Genomic DNA, 24,989 nt, shown 5'->3' with positions numbered 1-24,989 from the left:
ATTGCCCAATATACCCAAAGCCCAGAAATGCTATTTCTTAAAAGCTTTTCCTTTTATAATAGTTATCTTGCCAGTGATTCTGAAAAATTTAGATGTCTAGGAAGAACAACCCTGTCAAGAAAACAAATGGCCTCTTTTCATAGTTTTGGTGAAAGATGAAATCTCAGGTTAATATGTGTGTGTATCTCTTACATCTTCCTGTTAAATTCCCATATCATAGTACAGTTGGACCCACTTGTTTTATAATAGTTCACAATACTTCTTTTGGCTATGGTACCCTAAATGGTTTCTGCACATGAAGCAAGATGTGGTGTTCTAATGTGCCCACATACTACATGCTTCTATCAGTAAGGTCCCTTTTAATGCCTGTTGGTGTTTTACAAAATAAATTATCATGATCTTTTCCCAGTCCACCCCTTTGCTTTGGAAGGGCTAGGAATGTTTATCTTTGAGCTGTTAATTCTTAGAAATGCCCAAAGATCAGTTCCCCTTTAAAATATATGTTAACTTTTAATCTTATATATCAAGAAGACCTAGCAACTATGGAACACCCACTTAACACCTAGGATAAGCACCAAATCCTAAACAACCTTGCATTCCCATTCAAATTGTAGTATCTTTCAATGCAGTTGTTGTGATAGAGTTGGTTTGGGCCCACCAGACTTCCTTGATCTGTTGGCGGTACTGAAATCCATTCCATAAGTGCTATGGTTTATGTACAAAATGTATATCAATTAATAAAATGCAATTGATTTGAACAGTTTCTGGCAACACTGACCGGGAATTACACCCACCTTTTGGTGTACAGGACCATGCTCCAACCAGCTGATCCACACCAGCTAGGGCTTTACTTTTGGGGGGTTTTATTGCCTTTTCTTCCATTGGTTTCTGAGTGAACTTATTTTGGTCCTCTCCATGTTAAGTTTAAAGGTAATCTAGATTTACTTGTATGCTTGGCTGGAATGCTTCTGTCCTAGGCCTGTTTCCCCTTTTAAGTGTCAAGTGTTGTGCAAGTTGCTCTTCATGCATGTGATACGGCTGTGCATCTGAGCATGTATGTTCCCTTCAGTAAGCCCTAGATAACAGATCATTGTTTGATCTGTGAAGCTCCTTTAATGTTACTCAAATGAGGATGGAGTTTTGTTGTATTTTATCCTATTTTCTGTCAACAAAGATAACAGGAAATAGAATCTTTCTGGTGCTAGGGACAGTCACAGCATCCCATGGATTCCCAAGCCATTAACCAAATGGCACTTGGCCATTAACCAAATGGTTCCTTCTGAGGGATTTTTAATAAAACTCCCTCAAATTGTCGATCCTTCTGCCAAAATGCTGATATCAACAGGACATTGGACTTCCAACTCTCCTTAAAAACCCTCTGTGTAACTGCAGCCTCTGCACTTGGCTTCTTAACTGTAGCAATAAATGAGCCCTGCTGAGACTGGTTCAGCTTCCAGGAGAAAGACACTGGGGTTGTGGCTGCCGTGCCCTACACAGTTTCCCTCCACAATCTATCATGAGAAAGAGCAGTGTGTGAGCCCTGCTCAGTAGGTCTAGCCCTCCACTCCCAAAGCAGAACCTCCTCAGTTGAAACAAGCACATGCTTGTTATTACCCATTATTACTTGGGACCCCGATGCATTAGTGTCTCAAGAAAATGCCTCTTCTCTTCTCTCAGAGGAGCCTTCCTGTTTTGCTCTTTAATCCCAGGCCCCTGTTGTTGATTTATTGCCTCAGAACTACTTTGCAGTTATAGACCAAGAACTCTTCATCATGACCTAATTTTCCTCCCATAAAAATCACAGCACATAATAATGAGTATGCCTCACACATTATAGGGAGGTTCTCATCCTTGTAAATTGCAGAGGCACGTGACGAATGGGATTAGAAGAGGTGTAAAATGTGTATGAGACATGTGGAGAACATATTTCACAAATGTCAGTGGTCTACAGTGTCAAGATGGGCTTCAGGGGGAGGCCTGTGAAATTTGAATTTTGTAGGCAACACAAGGGAAAAAGAACATCAAATTCTAACATTGCTGTAAGCAGTTACGATAGATGTTTTGCAAAGAGCAGTAATTAAATTTGCACTTATAAATTAAATCCTCATGTCCCGACTGCAAATAATTCATTGTTGAGTCTCCAGTTATTTCCCTTCTTATACTTTTTTATTGGATGCAATAATTTCTTTTGAACACTGAGCATCAAATTGTGTTAGGTGCTTCAGTCCTCACCACAGTCCTGGGTTTTTATAGATGAGGCATCTGAAGGTCAGTTATGTAACTTCCTCAAAGTCACAGAGCTAGTAAATGATAAAATGAGATCTGTCAGACTCTAAAATCATGTGATCTTTTTCATTTTGTCTTCTGTCTCTCAAAATAATAGTCGATATAAAGACCACTAGTGATTAAGATACACAAAGTCAAGCTAAGTCCAGTCAGCTGTACTCATCTGTGTGACCTTGGACTGATCAGTTACTCTCACTGAGTCTCAGTTTCCTCACCTACCAGATGGCAAGAATAATAGTACCTCCCTTGTAGGGTTGTTGTGAGTAAAATAATAAGATAACCCATGTAAATAACTTAAGATGATAAGCACTCAAATGATCTTGGTTCTTTCTATTATCTTTTATACCACCCCCACCTCCTGCTTATCTCTGCCCAGTTCTGTGCTAAGCATTTTATGTGCATTATCATTTCAATTGCTCTGCAGGGCACGTGTTAGGTCCCCATTTTCAAGAGGGAAATAGACCAAGAGTTCCAAAGCTTGTCTAGCTCCAAAGCCTGTTTGCTTTCTACCCATATAATGACTGCAGTTTCCTGGTCTATATTTTTTTGTGGTGATATGACAGTGATGGTGAGGTCATTGTAGCTGTGGTTGTTGCCCACTGAGTAGGTAGAACCAGGATTCAGGCCGGGTCAGTCTGACTGCAGAGGCCCAGCCACCCTTGACCACTCTGCTGCAAGGCTTGGAATTTATGGTTCTGCTAATTCCATATATAGGAAGCTTGAAATGGGGATACTTGGAAGAGTTATCCAGAGTTATATTTTTATTTTACAGTCTTATTCCCCAGTAGCTTCCAGAAGGTTTACACTCTTCCTAATAACTTATTTCTAAGGCATTCCTGAGTAAGTCAGAATTAGTTTGTAAGTTTGGGCAGAATTAACAAGGGCCTTATGGCAAAGCACAAGTCTCCCTCCTCTTTTGTGTTAATTTGGAAAGGCCCTGTGAAATGAGTAGGTTGTTCCAGCCACATGATAGAGCTCCATAAATCCATTTCTCATAGATTATATAAGCTTTCCCATCCATCATTCATTGGTACTGTTATTCTTCCCCAAAGAATGAAGGGAACTTCATTTCATTCTCTTGAAAGTATCTCTTCCAAACAAAATAGGATTAGAATAACCAACAAAATTGTGAATAAGTCAGTTTCCCATCAGAATTCCAACTGGAGCTTTTAGTACAGACCTGGCTGAAAGGTGGCCAGACAAGGAGCAGCTTTTAAATGATTTCATGTATTCAAGTTTCAGGGTTAAATGAACAGTAATTTGGGGAATGATTTCTCAGACTCTTTGATGAAGGTTCATGTCATCTGCTCTGATGTAGTCTGATTTACAAAATGCCCTTGTACTTGGGAAAACTTGTTATGGCAGTGGTGATAGTCTGATGTCTGGCCCTTGACACCCTGCAGCACACTCACTTGGCACACCATTGCACTTGAGCCTGAGTACGGCCCTATCATCTGAGGCTAGGGCCTGGCTCACAGTGAAGAGAACTGGCCTTCAGGATGCTAACACTTCCCCCAGTGAAAATCTCCTTCTAGAGTGTATTCTAATATGCTCTTAGACCAGGGGTAGGGAACGTCTGGCCTGAGGGCTGCTTAAGTCCCAAGAAATCACTTGGTCTGGCCCTGCCGAGGCATTAGGGGTGAGTTAATTAAATGTTTGACCAAATGTAGCAGGCTAAATTTTAAGTTGATAATTTTGTATGGCCCACAAATGATATTATAAATATCCAAATGGCCCTTGGCAGAAAAAAGGCCATGACTCCTGACTTAGACGAAACAGCCAATGAAATATTATGTTCTCCTGTCTCTTCCTGCTCGGATGTGTTTAAGCACAATTTTTTCAGGCATCTGTTCAGGGGTCCTCAAACTACGGCCCGCGGGCCACATGCAGCCCGCCGAGGACATTTATCCGGCCTGCCGGGTGCCACTGCCTGTCCTGCTTAGCAGCCCACTCGTCCCGGGCCCACAGTGCGCCTAGGAATTTGTTCATAGTTTGTTTTTTTTTAAACTATAGTCCGGTCCTCCAACGGTCTGAGGGACAGTGAACTGGCCCCCTGTTTAAAAAGTTTGAGGACCCCTGGAAATCCACGGTTCTTCCTTACAACTTACTCTTCTTTGTTTCTCTAGCATTTACTACAGTTTTAGGAAAAGGCAAGTGCTCACATTTTTGGTTACAGTTGAAATTAAACTGTTCCCATTGTAGTTGGTGGGGATCTCACTCTCAGTAACTTGTTAAGAAAAGAGAGCCGAAACCAGTTTGGCTCAGTGGATAGAGCGTCGGCCTGCGGACTAAGGGGTCCCGGGTTCGATTCCGGTCAAGGGCATGTACCTTGGTTGCGGGCACATCCTCAGTGGGAGGTGTGCAGGAGGCAGCTGATCGATGTATCTCTCTCATCTATGTTTCTAACTCTCTATCCCTCTCCCTTCCTCTCTGTGAAATATCAATAAAATATATTTAAAAAAAGAAAAGAAAAGAGAGACAAAACCTGGGGGACACTAGGCATAGCAGGACCCCTATCACTACGTTTGAATTCATTTCAAACGTTTTTAGGTAGGGATTGCTGAATGTGCTGTACTTGCGGCCAGAGGCAGAAGGGTTCTAAGAGACACCATTATTTGTTGAAATACATCCTTGGGGTTTGAAGCCTCCTGCCTCTATAGTCAGGATTGGCTAAAAAAGCTGAGCTGAACGAATAATGACTGCTGAGGACATGGAAAGTGTAGGTATTAGTTACTTCAGCCCCAGGTTCCTGCCCTGGCCTCTCCTCTGCTTAGCTGTGCTGGTCAGGAAATCTCTCATTGTGGAATGCTCAGCCTGTTTGCTGTGTTGAGTTGACCAAGCAGATGCGAACACTCATCTAAAGGAACAGTGTTTAAATATCAGTGATAACGGTGCACAGGCAGGTTGTCACCCAGGAGCAGCCATGGTTCAGCTTATTTGGGGATCTAAGTAAAGGGGAGAGAAAGCTTCTTAGAGGTTGTGGTCCTTGAGCTCAACAACAATCATAGTTTCTCTTTTCTTCCCCTGCAGACACCCAAAAAGAGACTGGGGACATGTATAGCACTGGTACTTATTTTTAGGTGCATGCCAACTCCTCTAGAAGCCAAATGATCTCAGTTGTTTTTACGTGAAGTCCCCTTCTCCCCTTACTCCCTTGCCCCAGTTGAACTCCACTATGTTGTGATTCGATTTATTTTGTTGAAAATTCAGTCCCCTGGGGAAAATATGATAATGCTGTTTTCAGACAGCTGTGTTTGGGAATGAGATGGACTGAACCAGCTGGCTGGCATCATTGGAGCCCAAGGACCTGCCAACCCATGGAGAGCAGCTGTTTGGACTGAAATTTTTATCATTCTTATGACTTTGCTTCCTATATTATCAGCTTCTGAGTTCTTCTAAATGCACACACGAAGGAGAGAAAGCCATGAGAAAGACTCTAACATGTTTAGGGCCACCCATAGTTTAAGGGAGTGGGCTGCCACCATCATCCTCTCATTATTCATGACTGTCAGAAAAGACAAAATCCAGAAGGAGGCTAGTTCTAAAGAGGAAGCAACAATAATGAGTGGATCGATAAATATTGATTTAATATAGTGGGGGTGTTAGAAGATTGTTTAATGAAGGAGGAAATGTCACAATGTAATGTTGAATGAAATGTATACAATATCAAACTATATAAAGAATATAATCATCATTATGGAAAAGTATTCTTTAACATTAAGTGAGATAACCAATACAAAGCATTTAACCTGGTGCCTGGCATGGCAAAGACTCAACAAATCACAGCTACTGGATGCAAACTCTAACCATAGGCAACATGCTCGAAAGATCTTTCTTGATTGCATGAATTAGTGCTGCTGTTATTATTTTATTCATTGAAAATTGAATCTGGAAAATCTAAGGACATGGGTTTCTATGTGATCATCTGTAGTTACATCTGTGATTGTGGCAGCTTAACCTCTCTGCCTCGGTTCTTCATTATAAATGGTGAGAAGAGTACTTATTGCTCAGGTCACAGCACTGAATGAGCCACCTGTGAAACACATGCAGCGGCCGGTCCCTAGGGAACCAACATTGAATGGTGGCTACTATAATCATGGTAACTAACCGTATAAGTGGTCTATACTATAACTAGAGGCCCGGTGCATGAAATCTGTGCATGGGGGGGGGGTCCCTCAGCTGACCTGCACCCTCTCCAATCCAGGAGCCGTCAGGGGATGTTCTGCTGACGGCTTAGGCCCACTCCCCATGGTTCTCTGCTCTCTGCGGGGCCTGGGGGCTTCGCTGCCACTGCGCAAATGGAGCCACCATGCCCTGCTATCCGCTCTCTGTCTGCTGGGCCTGGGGGCTTCACCACCGCCGTCACACGAACGAAGCCGCCATGCCCCGCTGTCCGCTCTCTGTCTGTCAGGCCTGGGGGCTTCTCTGCTGCCACGGTGATGAAGCCCCCATGCCCCTCTGTCCACTCTCAATGGGGGGCTGAAAGGACTGGGGGACTCCAGCGGGGCTGAAGGGACTGGGTGCCGCCATCTTGTGGCTATGGGCACTGCCATCTTTGTGATGGCATGAGGGTCAATTTGCATATTCCCTTTTATTATATAGGATAATTCTGCTGGCCTTGTGTCTGTAGAAAAAAAGACGAGAGTTGTCATGATTTTGTCTAACATTTTCTTCTCATTTTTTACCTTGGGCTTTAAAAAAAAAAAGAAACTTAAACATTTATAAGAAAATAAAACTCAAAAGCTAATAGTGATTATCCTAGAATTGGGAGAGTTTTTCTGTTTTCTTCTTGATGCTTTTTTCAAATTGCCTGTAGTATTTATACATTTCTTTTATCATCGCAAGGAAAAACAACAAGTCCCTCCCCTTCTTATAAATAAGGGAAAAAATTGCTCAGCATCAAATATAACACTAGAAAGGATGCCCCCCTGAAGATGACTGAGGACGAATGAGGAAATGGTGCCCTGCACTGGAGTTCTGTTTGGAGTGTTATATAAATGCATATTTCACACTCTGAGAAAGTTGTGAAGCCGTCATTGAGAACTGGAAAAGAGAACCAGAAAAGTAAAAAGATTTTGACTAATTGATTCTTCACAAAGGTGGTCACAAAACTTGAAGCCTTGTTAACAGCCAATGGCTTAGATTTAGCACAGATTTTTCCCATGTCCCCTGGAGAGAAGAACAAAAGAAGATCAGTGAAAGAATAGGAGAAGGGGTTAGAGATGGAAGTAAATGGTTACCAAGGTCTGGGATACACTTCCCAACAAGAAGGTTTAACCCACTTCCTAGAGATGATTACAGTGAAGTCCTGAGCAAACACTGGTGGTCTTCTCAAGGTCTGTTGCTGATTCTTAGACATCACCACCCGCCTTTGTACTGGTTCTGCTTTCTCCCCAGTTTACGGCAGCCTGTAACCATCCTATGCAATTATACTTGCAGATATTTAACACCGTGCCTGAAATGCCTCTCACCAATGCCCAGCTGCACCTGTCTCGGAAGAAGAGCAGTGACTCCAAGCCCCCGTCCTGCAGCGAGAGGCCCCTGACGCTCTTCCATGCCATGCAGTCCACAGAGAAACGTGAGTCCTGCGCTCAGGGTTAGCGTTATACCCCAGGGACATCCCTTGCCACCTCTGCCTCCGGCTGCTCAGGGGCCACACCTCTGTCCTCTCTGTGGGCCTCTGCCCTTTGCATCCTTGAGGACTGTGTTGCACTGTGCCCTCCAAGGTGCCACGGCTGTGTAACCCTAATGGGAGAGAAGGCTGTATTGCTGAGAATGAAAGGCCAGGGCCAGGCTGTTCAGATTCTCTTTCCAGATCTCCTATGAGCAAACAACTGAGCCTCTCTCCCTCCTGCTACATGATAAGAGCTCAGCTCAGGCCTCGCATCTTTGGGCCCCCTTTTGTTAGCAGCTCCCAAAGAACAGTTTCCCTCCCTTTTCTCAGTCTGTAATTAGATGCTTATTAGGGTGAGTCACATGCCCCACTAGTTTGTGACTCTGTGTGGGCAGGACCTTCTTTTGCTCTTCCTTCTACTCCACCTCTCACAGGGCCTGGCGTGGAGTGGACACATAATAAATATGTGACATTAATTAATGAATTCATTAGGGAATAACACCATCCTTGTTCCACAACAGGATGTAAGCACTATGATTGTTTCAAAACTTGTTTTCATCTCAGGATTTCTGAGTTTTTTGCAGTCATCTGGTGACTGCTCTCTAAAATGCTCCCAGTCTTATTTAGCATTTATAAGGAGAGAGTTGAGTATAGACCTGGGTTCCTGTGCCAGCAGCGACACACAGACAAGCCTTTTGCCTTCTCTCAGCCTCAGTTTTCTTATCCGTAAAGTAGGGATCACAGTACCAACCTCATAGGGAAGTTGTGAGGTTTAAATGGAGTTAATGCATTAAACATCTGGCACAAAGCCTGGGCTGACAGCTGAGAGCCATGGCTATTATTATTAGTTATTGTTGAATCATATGCAGATACCAAGGCTGGTTCATTCACACAGCCAACATTTACATGATTGTCTGCCAGAGAACAGAAAAATAAAAATACGGCCTGTCTTTAAAGAGCTCACAACCGAGGAAGGGAAGCAGACAAGTGAATAGATAATGGCAAGTCTGCACATACTGCTCCCGTAGAAATATGTGCCTTCAGGGAATCAGTAGGATATCTGTTTGAAAGACATGGCATCACCCTAGTCACTGTGGCTCAGTTGGTTGAGCGTTGTCCTTTGCACCAAAGGGTCTCAGGTTTGATTCCCAGTCAGAGTGTGTGTTGGAAGTAACGAATTGATGTTTCTCTCTCTCCCTCTCTCTCCCCCCCTCTCTTCTTTCCCCTCTCTCTAAAATCAGTGAAAACATAAAAATAAATAAATAAATAGATAAATAAATAAAATAAGACACATGGCACCAGCCAGATTGCCTCGGTGAGCTGGGTGAGAGTTCCACCTCTGCTGTTCACTGATCAGACGGTTGTTCATCCTTCACAGGGTTGTTGTGAGGATTAAAGCACTTTGAACTGTGCCCGGTGCAGAGTACGTGCTCAGTAAATGCTGTGGATGGCTGTTATTATTATCACTATAACTAGAACACAACACAAAGTGGAACAAGGACCTGCTTTGCCTTGAAGAGAAGAGGCTCCTTATCAGGATTGGGATCTTTCTCTTCCTTTGTTACAAAAATGAGTTTTAGTAGCCCCTCACATTTTAAAAGTGATGGCTTTCCTTATCATAATTCCTGAAAACAAATCTTTACCACCCCTCCATCCCAAATATCATGCATTTAAAGATGTCACAGTATCCCATAATATGGCTGTACCTTGGTGTATTTAGTACCATTTGGATGATTCATATATTTTGCATTTATGAATAAAGCTACTGTTACGATCTTTGTAGCTAAATCTATTCATAGTCATGATCATTTCCTTAAGATAAATTCCTGGAAATATTTCTAGGTCAATGGATATGCACGGTTTTAGGGCTTTGACCCTGTACCTGGATTGGCTTCCCTTCGAATGATAATCTGTGTTCCTCTTGACTGTCTAGCTTGGCACATTCTCACTGTGGTGTCCACATGGCCTGGGCTCCTCCACATGTACCAGCAAACACTTGGAAAAGGCCTGGCTATACTCACATCTGCCACGAACAAGACTGTGGGGTGATGTGCTTCTCGGGTTTCCAGGAGAGCCATGGTCACCTCATGTTTTGTACAAACGTGTACAGTGCAGATTGGGACAGATCAGATAGTGCTGGTAAATGCTGCTAAGCTTTCCATAGTGCCGAGGTCATGATGAGACTGAAGCAGAGGTAGCTCTGGGACAGGCCTAGAAGCATACTCTGGGCGCACGTAGGAAAGAAGATGGAGATCAGGAGAAAATCAATTAGACCCTTACCCACGATTAATTTTATCACACAGGCAGGGGATGAAAGTTAAGGATGTGTGAAAGCAGACCTGCCTAAGCTGCAAAGCCAACTGCTGGCCCTGTCTGCAGATGGCGGATGGGGGGTGGGAGATGGGAAGAGGGTAAAGCAGTACCTCTTTCCTCCAAATGTTAGTAAATGCTCCCTGAAAGCAACACCAAAATCTCCATATGCTTGAATATTCGTGGGGTGCTTAGCTTTTCCCCCATTTCTCAGAGAAGAAACATTTCAAAAGAAACATTTTCATTGAAAAGTATATAGATATGTATAGGTGAATATTATTTTTAATAATCTGTTTCAGAAACCCCCCTTTTATTCTGGGAAACTAGAATGGTATCCCAGCTGGCTGACAGAGGACAATAAGAGGAGTTGGGTGAATTGATGCTGAGGAAGACTGGGCCAAGAGCTGGAAGGTTCTACTGGCAATCGCCCCTCCTAGGTTGTAATCTGGCCACCCATCAGGGTTAAATGAACAAGTGCCAGTGCACAATAAAGTCTTCACACCCCTTATGCTTCCCTTTGTCTGGTCTGTGGACAAAGACAGAAGACTGATTTATCAAAGCTGTTTGCTGAGTTTACTCTTTGGAATTCAAATATAGATAAAGATCCCACAGCTGATTTGTAGGGGAAATTGCATTTCCATAATGTGTATTCCATAATAATAATTGCATATTAGTGATCACAATGTTTTTCAGTGTGAGGCCTTTTTCTATACCTAACTCCCTACTTCCCAAACCTGGATCATTTTCATAAACCTTCGTTCACTCTTTGTGCCACGACCACATAACTCATTCACTGTTGTTTGTTTAATACATGTCTTTACATCAACTTTAAATCAACTCACTTCTTTACATGGCCTATTCCTACTCAGTAAAAGCTCCAAAAACATGAGTTTGATGGTCTCACTGTTCTCTTCTCTAATATACAGGAAAATAAATATGTAACCATTAAGATAAAGAAGGTTCACTCATATCCAATCCCAGAATCGTCTTGTGTTCTGCCCATGGAGTATGTACCACAGTTTGGAGTCCACAGACTTTGCTCTAGACTTTTGACAGATTCAGATCCTTCATGTTAACATAAATATAAAAAATCGCATTTATTTTGTCCACTTGACTAGACTTGGGTTCAGATATCATTAGTTGGTTGTTTATATCACTGTAGGCACTCAGTGATATAAACATGCTGTGCATAGTTTCATGATGTGACACCTGCCCAGGTGTGATGTAACCTTACCTTTCTTCAGATTCTTGCCACAGAGCAAATATCTTGTTAGAGAGATCATGTTTGTGTGGACACACACACACACACACACACACACACAACCTCTCCTCTACCTTCAAACTTGGCATATGATATTTTTCAGCACCTCGTTTCCCCTTATGTCTGCGTATCTGCCTCTTTTGAATCCAATTATGCCTTTTCTCCTCGGTGATGTACTTGCAGTTTATTATCTCCTTAGTCTTTCATGGGTCAGCCCTCTCTTCAGTCCCTGAAACTCCCAGAGTAGTTCGCTTGGTGCTTCCATTTGAGAGGCTCCAATTGTTCCCATCAGCACATGTTTTCCCCCACCTCTCCGCAGGGCCCTGCTCTGTACAGAAGTTGGAGCCCATCCTTTTCTCTCAGGAGTGACTCTGTGCCAACACTTCCGGCCTCAGATTGTCAGCTGCCTCCCTCTTCCTGGAGAGGAGGCTCCTGAGGGTCACCTTGCCAGGTTTTTCAACAGTGCTGCCAGACAAATGGTAGCAAAGGATATTAGTGTTTAATCTCTACGTTTCCATGCCGATAATACCACACAGCAGACATTGCACTGGTATATCGAGGTGAAAGGCACTGACAAGCAAACTGTACTTTTAGTTTTCTGAACAAATGTAGAAGGTAGAGCCTGGGATTAGAGGAAACAAGCAACCAGGTCTTGTACATTTTAGATTTCTTCTAAGAAGTTGCAAGGTGACATTTATCACTTACATTGTCCCAGATTTTTGGTATATCCACCCAGGTGTGGAAATGTATTGATTGGAATACTGGATCTTATTCTTGGGTGTGCATTTGAATCATGTAAGGAGCTTGTTAAAAACAAAGGCGGCTGGCCAAAACCAGTTTGGTTCATTGGATAGAGCGTCGGCCTGCGGACTGAAGGGTCCCGGGTTCAATTCCGGTCAAGGGCATGTACCTTGGTTGCGGGCACATCCCCAGTGGGGGGTGTGCAGGAGGCGGCTGATCGATGTTTCTCTCTCATCGATGTTTCTAGCTCTCTATCCCTCTCCCTTCCTCTCTGTAAAATATCAATAAAATATATTAAAAAAAAAAAAAAAAAAAAGGTGGCTGGTTTCCTCTCTGGTACATACTGAACCAGGTCTTGGCTCTGCAGCTCAGGCATTTGTATTTTAAAGCTCCCAGGCAGTGCTGAAGACAGCTACAGTAAAGAAGCACTGGCTTGGGAGAGGGGGCACCATCTAGGTTTCTCGTTTTCTGTCATTACCAGAACATCTCTTTGTCTGTCAGGATTGGGGGAGGCCTGGTGTGATGATTGAAAGTAGGAGCTCTGTGCCTCCCGGCACTGTTTCTGTGCCATCTTGACTCTGAGACCTGGAGTACATTACTTTCCCTTGTCCGAACCTCCATTTTTCTCATCTGTAAAATCCATCACTAGTAATAGCTTTCTTGGAAGGAAATTACCGTGATTAAGTGAAACAGTGCATGTGCAGTACTTGACATTGGGCCTAGAACATAGTAAGCACCTAATAAACATTAGCTACGATTACGATGATTATCATCAAGCTATACCTTTCCCTTACATTTGACTAAATATCTCTACCCTCCCCCCACCACCACCACCCGAGGCTGCAGATTCCCCAGGAGAGCCCCTGCAGAAGGGTAATGCAGTCTCCCTAGCTCAGCCAGAGCCTGTTTGATGCTTGAGTGCAAATACATCAGCAGCCGGGGATGAGTTGTACAGTGTTGATGGGGGTGGGAATGGATTCTTGGGCTTTACTTTACAGGGATCATGTTAACTAGCTGCTGGGATTATAGTTCTGATTAATTCTTTTAGTTCAGTTAATTCTTCCTGGACCTTGTCCCAGACAGGCCCAGTGAGAGGTGGAGAACTTAGCTCGTATACTTCTCATGTGTGTCTTCCTCGTTGAAAAGTCACTGGGAATTCATACTATTCAAAGTCTTACGTAATGCCTTTCTTCGAGCAGGCAGGGCTGCAGCCTGTGCCTTTTCTCAGGCTGCCTCTGCAGGTGATGCGCACTCTGGACACACCTGCTTGTCTTGGCAGATGACGTGCTTATCCACATGGGTTCCTATCCACAGGCTGTAAGGTGTAATGCGGCTCTTGGCTTAATTATGTGTGGTTACCATGTGTGACTGAAAACCATATAGTTGATGCATCCATTAAAAAATGATGCTGTGGAAAACCCTTGGCAGGGAAGAAGTTCAAGATCAGTAAATGAAAAAAAGCACATGATAGGCTCAGATCTCTGGCATTATCACTAAGTGAACACAGTAGATAGCACATTAGTAGATATGATATTATCCCACTTTGTTAAAAGAAAAAAGTGTGTTTGTGTGTGTGTGTATGTTTCTATGTATAGAAAACCAACTGAATATTGACACACCAAAATACTGGTAGGGTATTTGTATTTCCTGACTTTCTAAATTGAAACAGATGCATATTTATTATGCATTGATTCATTTTACCTTATTAAAAACAAAACCTCCTAATTATACATTTCAGTTACTATCTGAAACCCATTTTGCAATGTGTCATGGTATTAAAAATATGTAAATATATAATTGTCTTCTTTCTGATGCACAATAATATAAGTAGTCTATATGTGGACTCCCTCAGATATTGAGGGACCATAGATTAAAGGAACAGTGTCTTGACTCAAAAGTAAGTTCTCAGGCAGAAAAGAGGGCTAAGTTATGAGTGGAAGAGTATCCATTTAACTCTCATTTTTCAACTCCCTGTTCAGCATTGATTAGAGGCTCATTCGTACACTTTGGTTTTTGAAATGTTCTTGTTTCAGGTCCTGGTATCCCCATTGTGCCTCATTGTCCCACTGCCTGAACCATTCAGTCCTGGGTCAGCCACAATGACTTCCCCATTCTCTCTTGAAATCCAGTGTTACTGGCATCCTTTCCCTTTGCAAAGTAAAGCGTTGTTCTGAGCGCCATGGGGAGAGAATAATTCAGTCCACACAGGACCAAAATCAGTGGTGGTTTTTGCTGAAGACAACCTGCCACAGGTTGTAGCATCATGAACTGTGTCCTGTGGTCAAAACAACTGACCATGATTTTTATGCATCAACTCATTGTTTAGCCCAGTCACAGCCCAAACTACATTTTAAGATTATTTTTTAAAACATTGCCCAAATTGTTTTCATGTGTACCAACACACTGCCCAAATTGCTTTAAAGATTATTTTTATCATAGGGACTGAGGCTGGGTCAGCGTGAAATCAGACCACCTCAGAAGTAGTGTGGCTTGGCACGCCACCAGTATCCAAAGCAAAGTTACAGGGAAACAAAATTGCTTCAAAAAGTGATTCCAAGCTTCCAGTGAACTTGGGTGTTTCCCAGAGGTGGTAAACTCTGAAATTGCAGTGCACTCATCATTTTTTATTGCAAAATTCATTAAGCTGCCATGCTATTATCATCCTATCTTGTCAAGATGACACATTGCAGACCTCATTGCAAAACTTTAACAAGCCGGGAGAAAGTACACCTCTCTCCCCACCACACACAGGAAAGCCACTGGGTATTTTCCTTTTGCCTTAATATATTTTGCATAAACCCCTGGGTCTCTACAGAACTTCCTTCTGTCTGGCAACTCCCTTTCCTCCCTGTTTGATCATGTGGAGAGAGAGTTACCCCCTTCTGGCTCTGCGAGGCATCATGAGCTGCTGTTAAAAAAAAAAAAAAAGTCAGCTTCCCCCTCCTCTTTGCCAGTGAGGTTTGGACATCCAGAAAGATGAGATGCTAGCCTGTATTCTGAAAGACCTCCATGCATGTTGGGAAATCTCCCCAAAGTGACCTCAAAGGTCTGTGTTTCATATTCTTCAGCTCTGTGCATCCAGTGGGCCAGACGTGTTCAGGCCTGCCGAGACGTGTGAATTTAGCTTGGCGCTGCATGTGCGTTCCTGGCTTTGCCTCTGGGTTCTGTGGTAAACAGAGACCCTGACTCTTGTATGTGGTGGGGTTGTCATTTAGAGCAAGCAGGAGACACTTAGTAAATATGGAAAGTGAAGTAGCTTAGCTCCCAGATTTCCATGGCAACCCCCAGAACAAGTACAATATCACCAAAATTACTCTGTGGCTTTCTTTTTTTAGTTGCAGTGATTTGGTTGCATACTCATGTTTTTCCGCTCCGGATTTGTACAAAAAAAAAACATTGCCCCCTGTAACCAGGACTTTGTTTTTAAGGACATTAGCGGTCCCAGTCTGGACACACCTGAAAAACCCAGTTATACAGAACTGCCTTTTTCTGTGCTAGGAGAACACATTTTGATTGTTTATTGTGGCCTTATATTTATTATTTAGCTTACACTTATTCATGGAGCTTTAGCAGATACTATGCACAGACTAAGCAGGAATGGATGAGCCGATGCTGACCTCACAAGTCACTGTGACGGATGCCTGATGTTTTCTGCTTGGGCAGATGTGCCCCAGCCCTTGAGTAGTTTGTATTTTTTTTTTTAAATATATTTTATTGATATTTCACAGAAAGGAAGGGAGAGGGATAGAAAGCTAGAAACATCGATGAGAGAGAAACATCGATCAGCTGCCTCCTGCACACCTCCCACTGAGGATGTGCCCGCAACCAAGGTACATGCCCTTGACCGGAATCGAACCCGGGACCTTTCAGTCCGCAGGCCGACGCTCTATCCACTGAGCCAAACCGGTTTCGGCGAGTAGTTTGTATTTTTAAGGACCAGCTCCACATCCAGTTTGTCACTCCTTGTAGAACATGTGTTCCTGAAAGCATCCAATACATTACTCATAGATGTTTACAGTTGTTTGAAGATTGCTTCTATCATTTCCTTATTTCTGGACTCTTGTTTTCAGTGATTACTATGAAGAGAGATTCTTGTTGACAAACATATTTGAGGAAGGCAAGTATTTTCACTGAATTCCACCGGTTTAGAATTCCACCGGTTTAGAATAGTCTTGTGGGCATTCTTTCTCTCTTGGTCATTTAAATGGTTCGCTGTGATCTTGTTGATTTGACTCATAGCCGGTTGTTGTTTTTCTTTTTCAGTCCAGTAGTTTATAATTTTTTCCTTCAGTAACGTAATTGCCATCAGTCCTTCTAATACCTTCTTATGAAGATGCAGAGCTGGTGTGAATCATCAGTGGCTCGAAGTCCAGCTGTCTCTCGTATATGAATGATTTGATTTATTTTATTTTTACTTTTTAGGCTGCCTATTCTCATTATGTTTTCCTGTCAGGAGAACATAAAATCCTCCTGTTTTGAGTGATATTACTGAATCACTTTCTCTTTATTTTTTAACTCATTTCAAATGCTTTAGAATTGGTCTCTCTAGAGCAGTCGCCAAACTTTCAGACCTCACCGACCCCTGGTTGGCAATCACTGCTCTAGAGTTTGCCACAACTACTAAAACATTGATTTGCTGTTGATCTTTCTCACTCCCCTATCTCTGGAATAATCTTCACCTTCTTGCTCACCCTCAGTAAGACTTGTCAGCATTTCACCTGAGAAGTATCCACTAGGAGTTCTCAGTCTTACTAGCTGAAGTCTTGCATCCAATGAAACTAATGGCTGGGTAGTCAGAGAGTGCCAGATTCCCAGTTTTCCTTATCACATGGCTCACTCAGGTAGACCAATAAAGAGGATGCCTTTGAGGGTGCATAGTTGGCTGTCTTGGCTACAAAACTATGAAATCTTATGATTAATTATATTCTGTCCTCTTCTTGAACAATGAACTCCTTTCCCTGACCTTTTGCTTTTGTTGCTGTGTTGTTTTGTTTTAGGTTATGACATATGTGAAAGATTCTAGATATCTTAATATAAGCCCAAATAGAACCTCAAAAAGAATTTATTTCTTAACAAAAGAATTCTAATGTCCTCCAGTAAATGGAATGCTAGAAATCCCCAAGTTCAGTTTGGGTGTAGCCACCTGTTTTATTCCATTGACTTTCCTAGCCCAGGGAGAGTCATGTTCTTGTTTCCCACCCCATCCTCACTCCCTTGTGAGTTTAATTCAGACAAATACCATCTTTCATATGCTACAGGCTCTCTCGTTAGGTCATGGAGAACCCCAGTCTATAAAACTGTAATAGGAAATGTGTTCTTAAAGTCTAGTTTTCAGAATGAAATATTTTTATGAGCACTAGGATTCTGATAAAATATTTTATTTTATAAAGCAAAGCATCTTTATATAATGTTTTTTTTCAATTGTGATTTAAAAGTGTTATCTGACAGATATTCAATCTTAGGTTGCTCATAGTCTACCAAATAAGGTAAACATATGATTAAGTAAATATATGCAAGTTAATAAATATACCAGTAGGCATCTGAATAAAATACCAAGGAATAAATTTAAGAGTCTGCTAACTGGGTACTGTATTTGCTACTCAGTAGATACTCATTAAACATTCATTGAATAAATAAAAATTGAAGAAGGTTTCATTTCAAATACTCTTTTTCTAATGGATAGTAAGGCAGAAAAAAATCCTGATAATATTTTAGAAAAACTAATATACTTTTAGCAAGATGCTGTTTTTAATTTATAGAATTACAACCTTCTCATGGGTAAGTAAATAAAATCACAAGAAAAATATGAGCTACAGCTATATTCTTCTGTTTCCTATGAATTCAGAGAATTATGTCATCCAAACTTGGTCTCAAATTAGAATTCATAAAACTATCAATCTCTCCTCCTATATAAAGCAGAAAATGTCTCTATTGAACCCCAAAGAAATATAATATTCCCCTTTTTTTATATGATGGTCTTGGGCTCCTCACAGTCTTGCAGGAATCTTGATATGAGTACTTAGTGCAAAGGAAATTTTTACTTATACTGAATCATACTGATAAGTGGCATAACCATTCCTTCCCCTAATTATGTCATTTTAGAGTTGTTATTTTTTTTTCTCTCTCAGTAGCAGGTTCCCATTCACAGGCCCTATTAGTCTGCCTACATCTTGGTTCAATGTAACTCTTTTGGTTTCTCTTTCTTCATTGTTGCTTCCATTTGGAATTTAAGCTCTTAAAATATGAACAGGTCTAAATCTCTGGAATCAACTTAATAATCTACTTTTTTCAAAATCTACTTAGAGTTAAGCAGTCTCCCAATAGCCTCATAATGTTTTTAACTCTTCTGTAGGGCTTTAAATATGACACTGAAAATTTGCCAAACTATTAGGGGGTCATTGGGTAGTGTGTATGTGTGTGTGTGTGTGTGTGTGTGTGTGTGTGTGTGTCTGTCTGTGTAATGTGAATATTAATCTAACATCATTTCATAAGTATAATATACTTTTACTGACATGGCTAGTGTAAGGGAAGAAGTATTTTTTACCATGACATCACCCCCTTTATTGGCCAAAGACACCAGAGTTCAAATGTCCACCTCTTAACTACCATGTCAGTGAGCCCAGTCTGTCTCCTTAGGGATATGGTACACATCTGGCTCATTTCAAAATAGTCCAGTGAAGATTAACCCAGATATATTTCTTGATAAGTGAATCGATTGCTCAAAATATCAGTTGATTTCACTATGGCGTATCTGTTGGTAACATGGGACAAGAATGACATTCTAAATCCCCAATGTTTTGCTATAGCAGTGGTGTCTGTGTCATTTAGCTAAATCACAGCAAAAATGTTTTCTTCAGGTAGTGGTTCCAAGTTTTTAAAGAGGGGAAGAAACAGAATGTTCTTTTCTTTGCTCAGTAGTGAGAGCGTCGGCCTGGGGACTGAAGGGTTCCATGTTCAATTATGGTCAAGGGCAGTACCTCAGTTGCAGACTTGATGCCTAACCCTGGTCTGGACACATGCCGGAAGCAACTAATTGTTGTGTCTATCTCACATCAATGTTTCCCTCTCTCTCTTCCCCTCTCCCTTACACTCTCTCTAAAAATCAGTGGAAACAATATACTTGGGTGAGGATTAACAAAAAAGAAAGTTCTTTTCTTTGAGCAATGTCTGATGTTTACAAAACACATTCTTGCAAATGATCCCACTTGATTCTCAGGACAGCTCACTCTCCCCATTCTATAGATGCATTAGCCAAGAAACAGAGTGTGAGTGAAAATTGCCTGAGGCCATACTACCAGTCAGGGGTGGAGTCTTGAAATCAACTCAGATTTCTCCCTCCTGGTCTGGTAACATACTCCAAGCATTAATATGACTGCTTGGACCCTGGACTCAGTTTTTTGTATGCAAACTACTCTGTAGCCCTTACACATCTTTTTATCAAAGAACTAACTTGAAGCTAAACATCAATTGCATAGGGCTACAGCAACCCCGAGGATATGTGTAGGGAGCGTCAGGAATTTAGATTACAGAGTCATAAGGAAGTAGATGGCCAGCTAGTAGACGTTGATGGTTACTTGCTATAGAATCAGAGGTAGGATGTGGCCTGTGCAATTTAGACAACATTGGGGCAGGAGTGTTTGAATAAAAGGTGAATGTCACAGAAACCAAGAGGATCTGGTTCAACACAAAGGGCTATGGAAGTTGCTCTGTGCTCTGACCATCTGCCAATCAAAATAAGACACAACTTACAGTGCAGTGGTAGGGCTACTCTTAGGAAAAAGGTTGGTCAAATTAAAGGCGGGGGAGGGGTAAGGGAGGAGGTATGTCCTATCAAGTTAAGGAGGGGTTTTACTCTAAAATTTCAGGTGACCTATTCCTCTTTGACTTCCTTTCCCACTTGTAATTCATATCCTTTCCTATGTCCCATTTTTAGCTTCACTGGCCCAGAGATCTCAATCCAATTTCAATATTTGTAAATTTTTATATATGTAGGAATAGACTACCCCTAGGGAATAATATTAATATGGGGCTTGTGGCCTTTTGTTTTTCCACAGAGGAACAAAGAAACAGCATTATTAACTCCAGTTTGGAATCTGTCGTCTCATCAAATGCAAACAGCATCCTTAATTCTAGCAGCAGCTTACAGCCCACCATGAACTCCAGTGACCCAGACCTGGATGTGCTCAAACCCACCCGGCCCAACTCACTGTAAGTATGTTTGCTTGCCTGCCACAGCAGGCCCTCAGTCAGCAATTCTGCTGAGAATTTGCTCTCAGGCCCAATCTGACTTTGAGCATTGCCCTATGAACATTATTTAAATTTCCCTAAACTTGGAGCTTGGCTAGTTTGTTATAGGTTAATCATTATTCACAACATACTGCTTCTTGGCCTTGGTGATCTATGATTTACCATCCTGCTGACATGCTTTGGTGATGGCTATTGCTATTGCCTATGCTGGCTGCTGGGCATGAAAAGCAATTCCTTTTGGTTTTATGAACATCCAGGCACTGTAGTAGCTCAGTAGATCACAAGCCAGGTCTGTTTCTTTCATTCATATTGTCTTGGTTTCCCTCCTCCCTGACTGTGTTGACAATGTTCAGTTCTAGAAAAAAAGAGCCCCCCAGTAGCCCTTTGGGTCTTCAGCTTGGACCCTGGACTCAGTTTTTTATATGCAAACTCCTCTGTAGCCAACCTAAGGAGCTCCAACCTTAGTGTGACTGTGACCACATACAGCGGCTAAAAAAGAGAAGCACCATTGTTGCTTCATTCTTGGGTTTCAAGTGCCCGTAGCCAAGACAGACAGTTTTGGGGCTCGTTGTCCAAACCTCCACGGAAATTGGATGTACTCTGTTGGAGCCAGAAAGTCCTCCCTTGTGGTTTCATCCCACATTGCTTAGCATGCTTCCTCAGACCACCCCATAAATCGTGTCAACCAGAGCCTTTGCGGAAAGAATGTGAGGCCATGACCAGAACAGCTGGACATTGAGGCTGCAGACTCGGGAAAAGCAGAGTTGACTTTGCCTTTCTCTAGTGAAAATAGTTTGCGGTTCAGCCACAGGCAGTTGTTTTACATGGTGAGGCATCGGGATAGCAGAGCCTTTTCCTGCCCCTCTCTAGGCTAAGGTGTATGAATGAAAGCACCTTAGCATTCTGTCTCATTAAGATAGTTACAGATGTGCAAAATGGGTCCAGCATTTTTTGCCTTAGAAGGGCCTAAGGTACATTAAGGTTTGGGAGGAAAAATGACTCTAAAGTGGACTTAAGAGGTAATTATATAGAAAACACAACAACAGTATAGGATGAAATCATACATTGAGAAAGTTGGGTCTCATTTCAGTTAATGGCTTTAAATCCTACCTTGATATTCAGGAAGTTAAATGACTTACCTATTTTTTGGTAATATGTTTGTTCCCCAAGAAGTGGACCAGTGCCTTAAGAGCTCAAAATAATTTAACATGTTCTGGTTATGGGCAGTGAGTTTCTCTGGCTCCCCATGGCCAGACTGAATGTCTCAGGTGCTCCTAGCCATTAAGGAGATTCTTGTTCCCCACCCCACCCCCATTTTGTTTAATCTCTGTACCTACCAGTTGCTGAGGTTATTTGTTGCTCAGCATGAGCAAAGTTGAATTTCTAGCCCAGGCTGCTTTATATCTTCTGATTCTAGCTGTCGTACCAACTAGTTTTCTTTAATCTTTGTTTTCAGCAGCTAAGGGCTGGGAGCCCCCTGAGTCACTGCTGAGTACAGTTTGTCCAAAGAGGCTGCTTGAACAGCTAAGTAGAAAGGGGGGGTCTTTTAAACAGGTCCTGGAAGAGGGGACTTAGGCTTTTTATTTTTTAATTGTCTAGTGATTTGTTTTACATAAAATACTGCAGGGTGACTCAATCCATTTCACACCATACAGGGAGCTGTTCCCTGCATGCTGCAGATTTGAGGGGAAGGGCTCTCCCAGGGAAGGGAGGGTGATACTAGGAACAGTTCCACCTTTATTCTTAGGATGAGGATTAGAGGTAGGTGTGTGGTGCTTCTAGCAGGACTGTGGTCCTGCTGAGCTCAGGGAAGGTCTGACTGACACCTGTGAGTCTTGAGCTCAAGGCAGACTGTTCCTGAGACAGGAGTGCTGATCCCAGCGCAGACACCAGAGTTTTCCACGCCCCAAACACGGGCCAGGCACAGGTCCTGCAGGCTTTGCAGTAGGTTCAATGACCATTTCTGTCACTCAGGGCAGTGAGATGCTGTGGCTCCCATTGTTTTCTGCATGGAATTTGCCTGAGTGGCCATGGATACAGGCTGGGTAGTCCTGGCAAACAGAACTCACAGTATGTTCCCTGAGAAAATTGATTCTGTGAAGTCTGTCGGCACACTGTGCCATGGTGATTGGGCTCAGTTGAAGCCAACTGAGACTGGTGGGTCTCAGCCTCCATTCTGGACCCTTTCATTCCCTTCAGCACTGTTTACTTTGAAGTGCACAGAGAGCCTTGAATGGGAACACTTAATGATGCAGATGAAAACAAAACAGAGAATCAAGGGTAGTGGATTACCATTAGCTTGTTTGACTATTAATTGAGCATAAGGTGGGGAACTAGTCACCAGAAAACAGTCTGTTCTTTTTATTTTATTCATTTGTTTTTCATTATTTTCATAATGACTGGAACGATCACTGTGACCGTGTAACAATCATAATGAAAGAAACACATTGTGACTCAGCACCATTTGGTACTTCAGAGACTACATTTTGCTGTCTCATTGGTAAATCTTTGCTAATTCTCAAGGATATCAGGCCCCTCTTGTTTGTATGGGCATAGTGCTAAGTCAGGCATCAAAATTAGAGATACCACCATTCTAGCCATGCCAGGGCAAGACTGCAGGGTTTAAATCTTTGGCAGGTCCTCCTGAAGATCAAAGGATACTTGGTAAGCCAGGACAAAAGTCCAGCTAGTCTAAAATTGTCAGCAAGTATTCTCTCCTATTTTGTGCCTAAACCTATGCTAAGCTATCTTGGGTAAATGAGAAAAAGAGTTTATAGCCTGGCTAAGGAGGAAAGACAGTGGTATATGGCAGTGCTAATTGGGACTTGTAGCTTATAAGTGTGTTTGGAGTTCAACAACCATTAACTGAATATCTGATGAGTACATGCACCAGTCAGAGTATTGGGGAAGGTAGGGTAGACAAAATGTGAGGTAGGCCTTAAATAAGATTTTATGGGTGGATGAAGAACATTCCAGCCCAGCCTGTGTGGGTCAACCCATGAACCAAGAGATCACATGCCTGGGTTGTGGGCTCCATCCCCAGTGGGGGGCATGCAGGAGGCAGACAATTCTCTCTCATAATTCATGTTTCTATATCTCTCTTCCTCTTCCTTCCTATCTCTGAAATCAATAAAAAAAAAGAAAGCATTCCAGGTAAGGAGTATGACAGAAGCAGAGATGATCCAAGATGGAAAAAATAGCCTATAGGCATGTGATGAGGGAGGGGCAACTTACTAGTTCCTTCCCTACCACTACCAGTATATTTCTATCCAACCTTTGAAATCAGGACACTTCTTACAAAAATCCAGATTTCATAGACATCCACTGCAAAAAAAACCCACACAAAACAAACAAACAAAAAACAAAAAAACAAAAGAGGAATCTAGACCCAGACCTTACACCTCTCATAAAAATTAATTCAAATGGATCCTAGACCTAAATATAAAACTACAAAATTTCTAGGAGACAGCATAAAAGAACGTCTAGGTGACTTTGGGTTTGACAATGACTATTTAGATACAACACCAAAAGCATAATTTATTACATTAAAAATTGGTCAGTTGGACTTCCTATAAGTTAAAAACTTCTGCTCTGCAAAAGACACTATTAAGACAATGAAAAGCCAAGCCACAGACTAGGAGAAAATATTTGCAGAAAAGAAAATAAGTAAACACAGAACAAAATAGAAATAGAGGCATGGATACTTGGAACAGACAGACAGCTGTCAGAGGGGAGCAAAGTTGGGGGGCTGTTCTAAAGAAGGTGAAGGGATTAAGCAAACACACACACACACACACACACACACATTCATATACAACATAGACACAGAAAACAGCTTGGTGATAGCCAGAGGAAAGGGGAATGGGGAGTAGATGGAGGTGGGCAAACTGGGGAAAATGAGGATGGAAAGAGATTTGGCTTGGGATGATGGACACATGATATACTGTGCAGATTATGTTTTGTTGACTTGTAGACTTGAAACCTGTATGATTTTGTGAACCAATGTTACCCAATAAATTCAATTAAAAATCAATAAAATAAAAAATAAATGACTCTAAACAAATTTGATAAAGGACCAGTATCCAGAATACACAAAGCACTCTTAAAATTCAACAATAAGTAAACAAACAACCCAATTAAAAACTGGGAAAAATATCTAGATAGACACCTAACCAAAGAAGACATACAGATGCAAATAAGCATATGAAAAGATGCTCAACATCTTGTGTTATTAGGGAATTCCAAGTTAAAACAATGATTTATCACTACACACCTATTAGAGTGGCTAAAATCCAAAACACTGACATCAAATGCCAGTGAGGATGTGGAGAAACAAGAACTCTCATGCATTGCAGATGGGAATGCAGAATGAGACAGCCACGTGGAAAGATAATTTGGCAGTTTCATACAAAATTAAACATAGACTTATCACATGACCAATCTAGCAATCACACTCTTAGGTATTTACCCGAATGAGGTGAAAATTGATGTCCACATAAACACCTTCCCACAAATGTTTAAAGCAGCTTT

The 24,989-nt window shown here is 42.0% G+C and overlaps 1 protein-coding gene across 4 annotated transcripts in view; it reads left to right on the top strand.

The window, feature by feature from the left end:
* ARHGAP26 (Rho GTPase activating protein 26) overlaps positions 1–24,989 on the top strand; it is a 428,404-nt gene that overhangs the window by 335,540 nt on the left and 67,875 nt on the right. For all 4 annotated transcript variants that reach the window (XM_080672378.1, XM_080672379.1, XM_080672377.1 and 1 more), the window contains exons 19-20: positions 7,726–7,864; positions 20,267–20,420. In XM_080672378.1, coding sequence (XP_080528504.1) covers positions 7,726–7,864; positions 20,267–20,420 — 293 coding nt within the window. The remainder of the gene's footprint in view (positions 1–7,725; positions 7,865–20,266; positions 20,421–24,989) is intronic.

This window comes from Plecotus auritus (genome assembly GCF_963455305.1).
Source record: "Plecotus auritus genome assembly, chromosome: 6".
Classification (NCBI taxonomy): Eukaryota; Metazoa; Chordata; class Mammalia; order Chiroptera; family Vespertilionidae; genus Plecotus; species Plecotus auritus.
The sequence above is the reverse complement of the archived record's forward strand: the minus strand, read 5'-3'. Positions and strand labels throughout refer to the sequence as shown.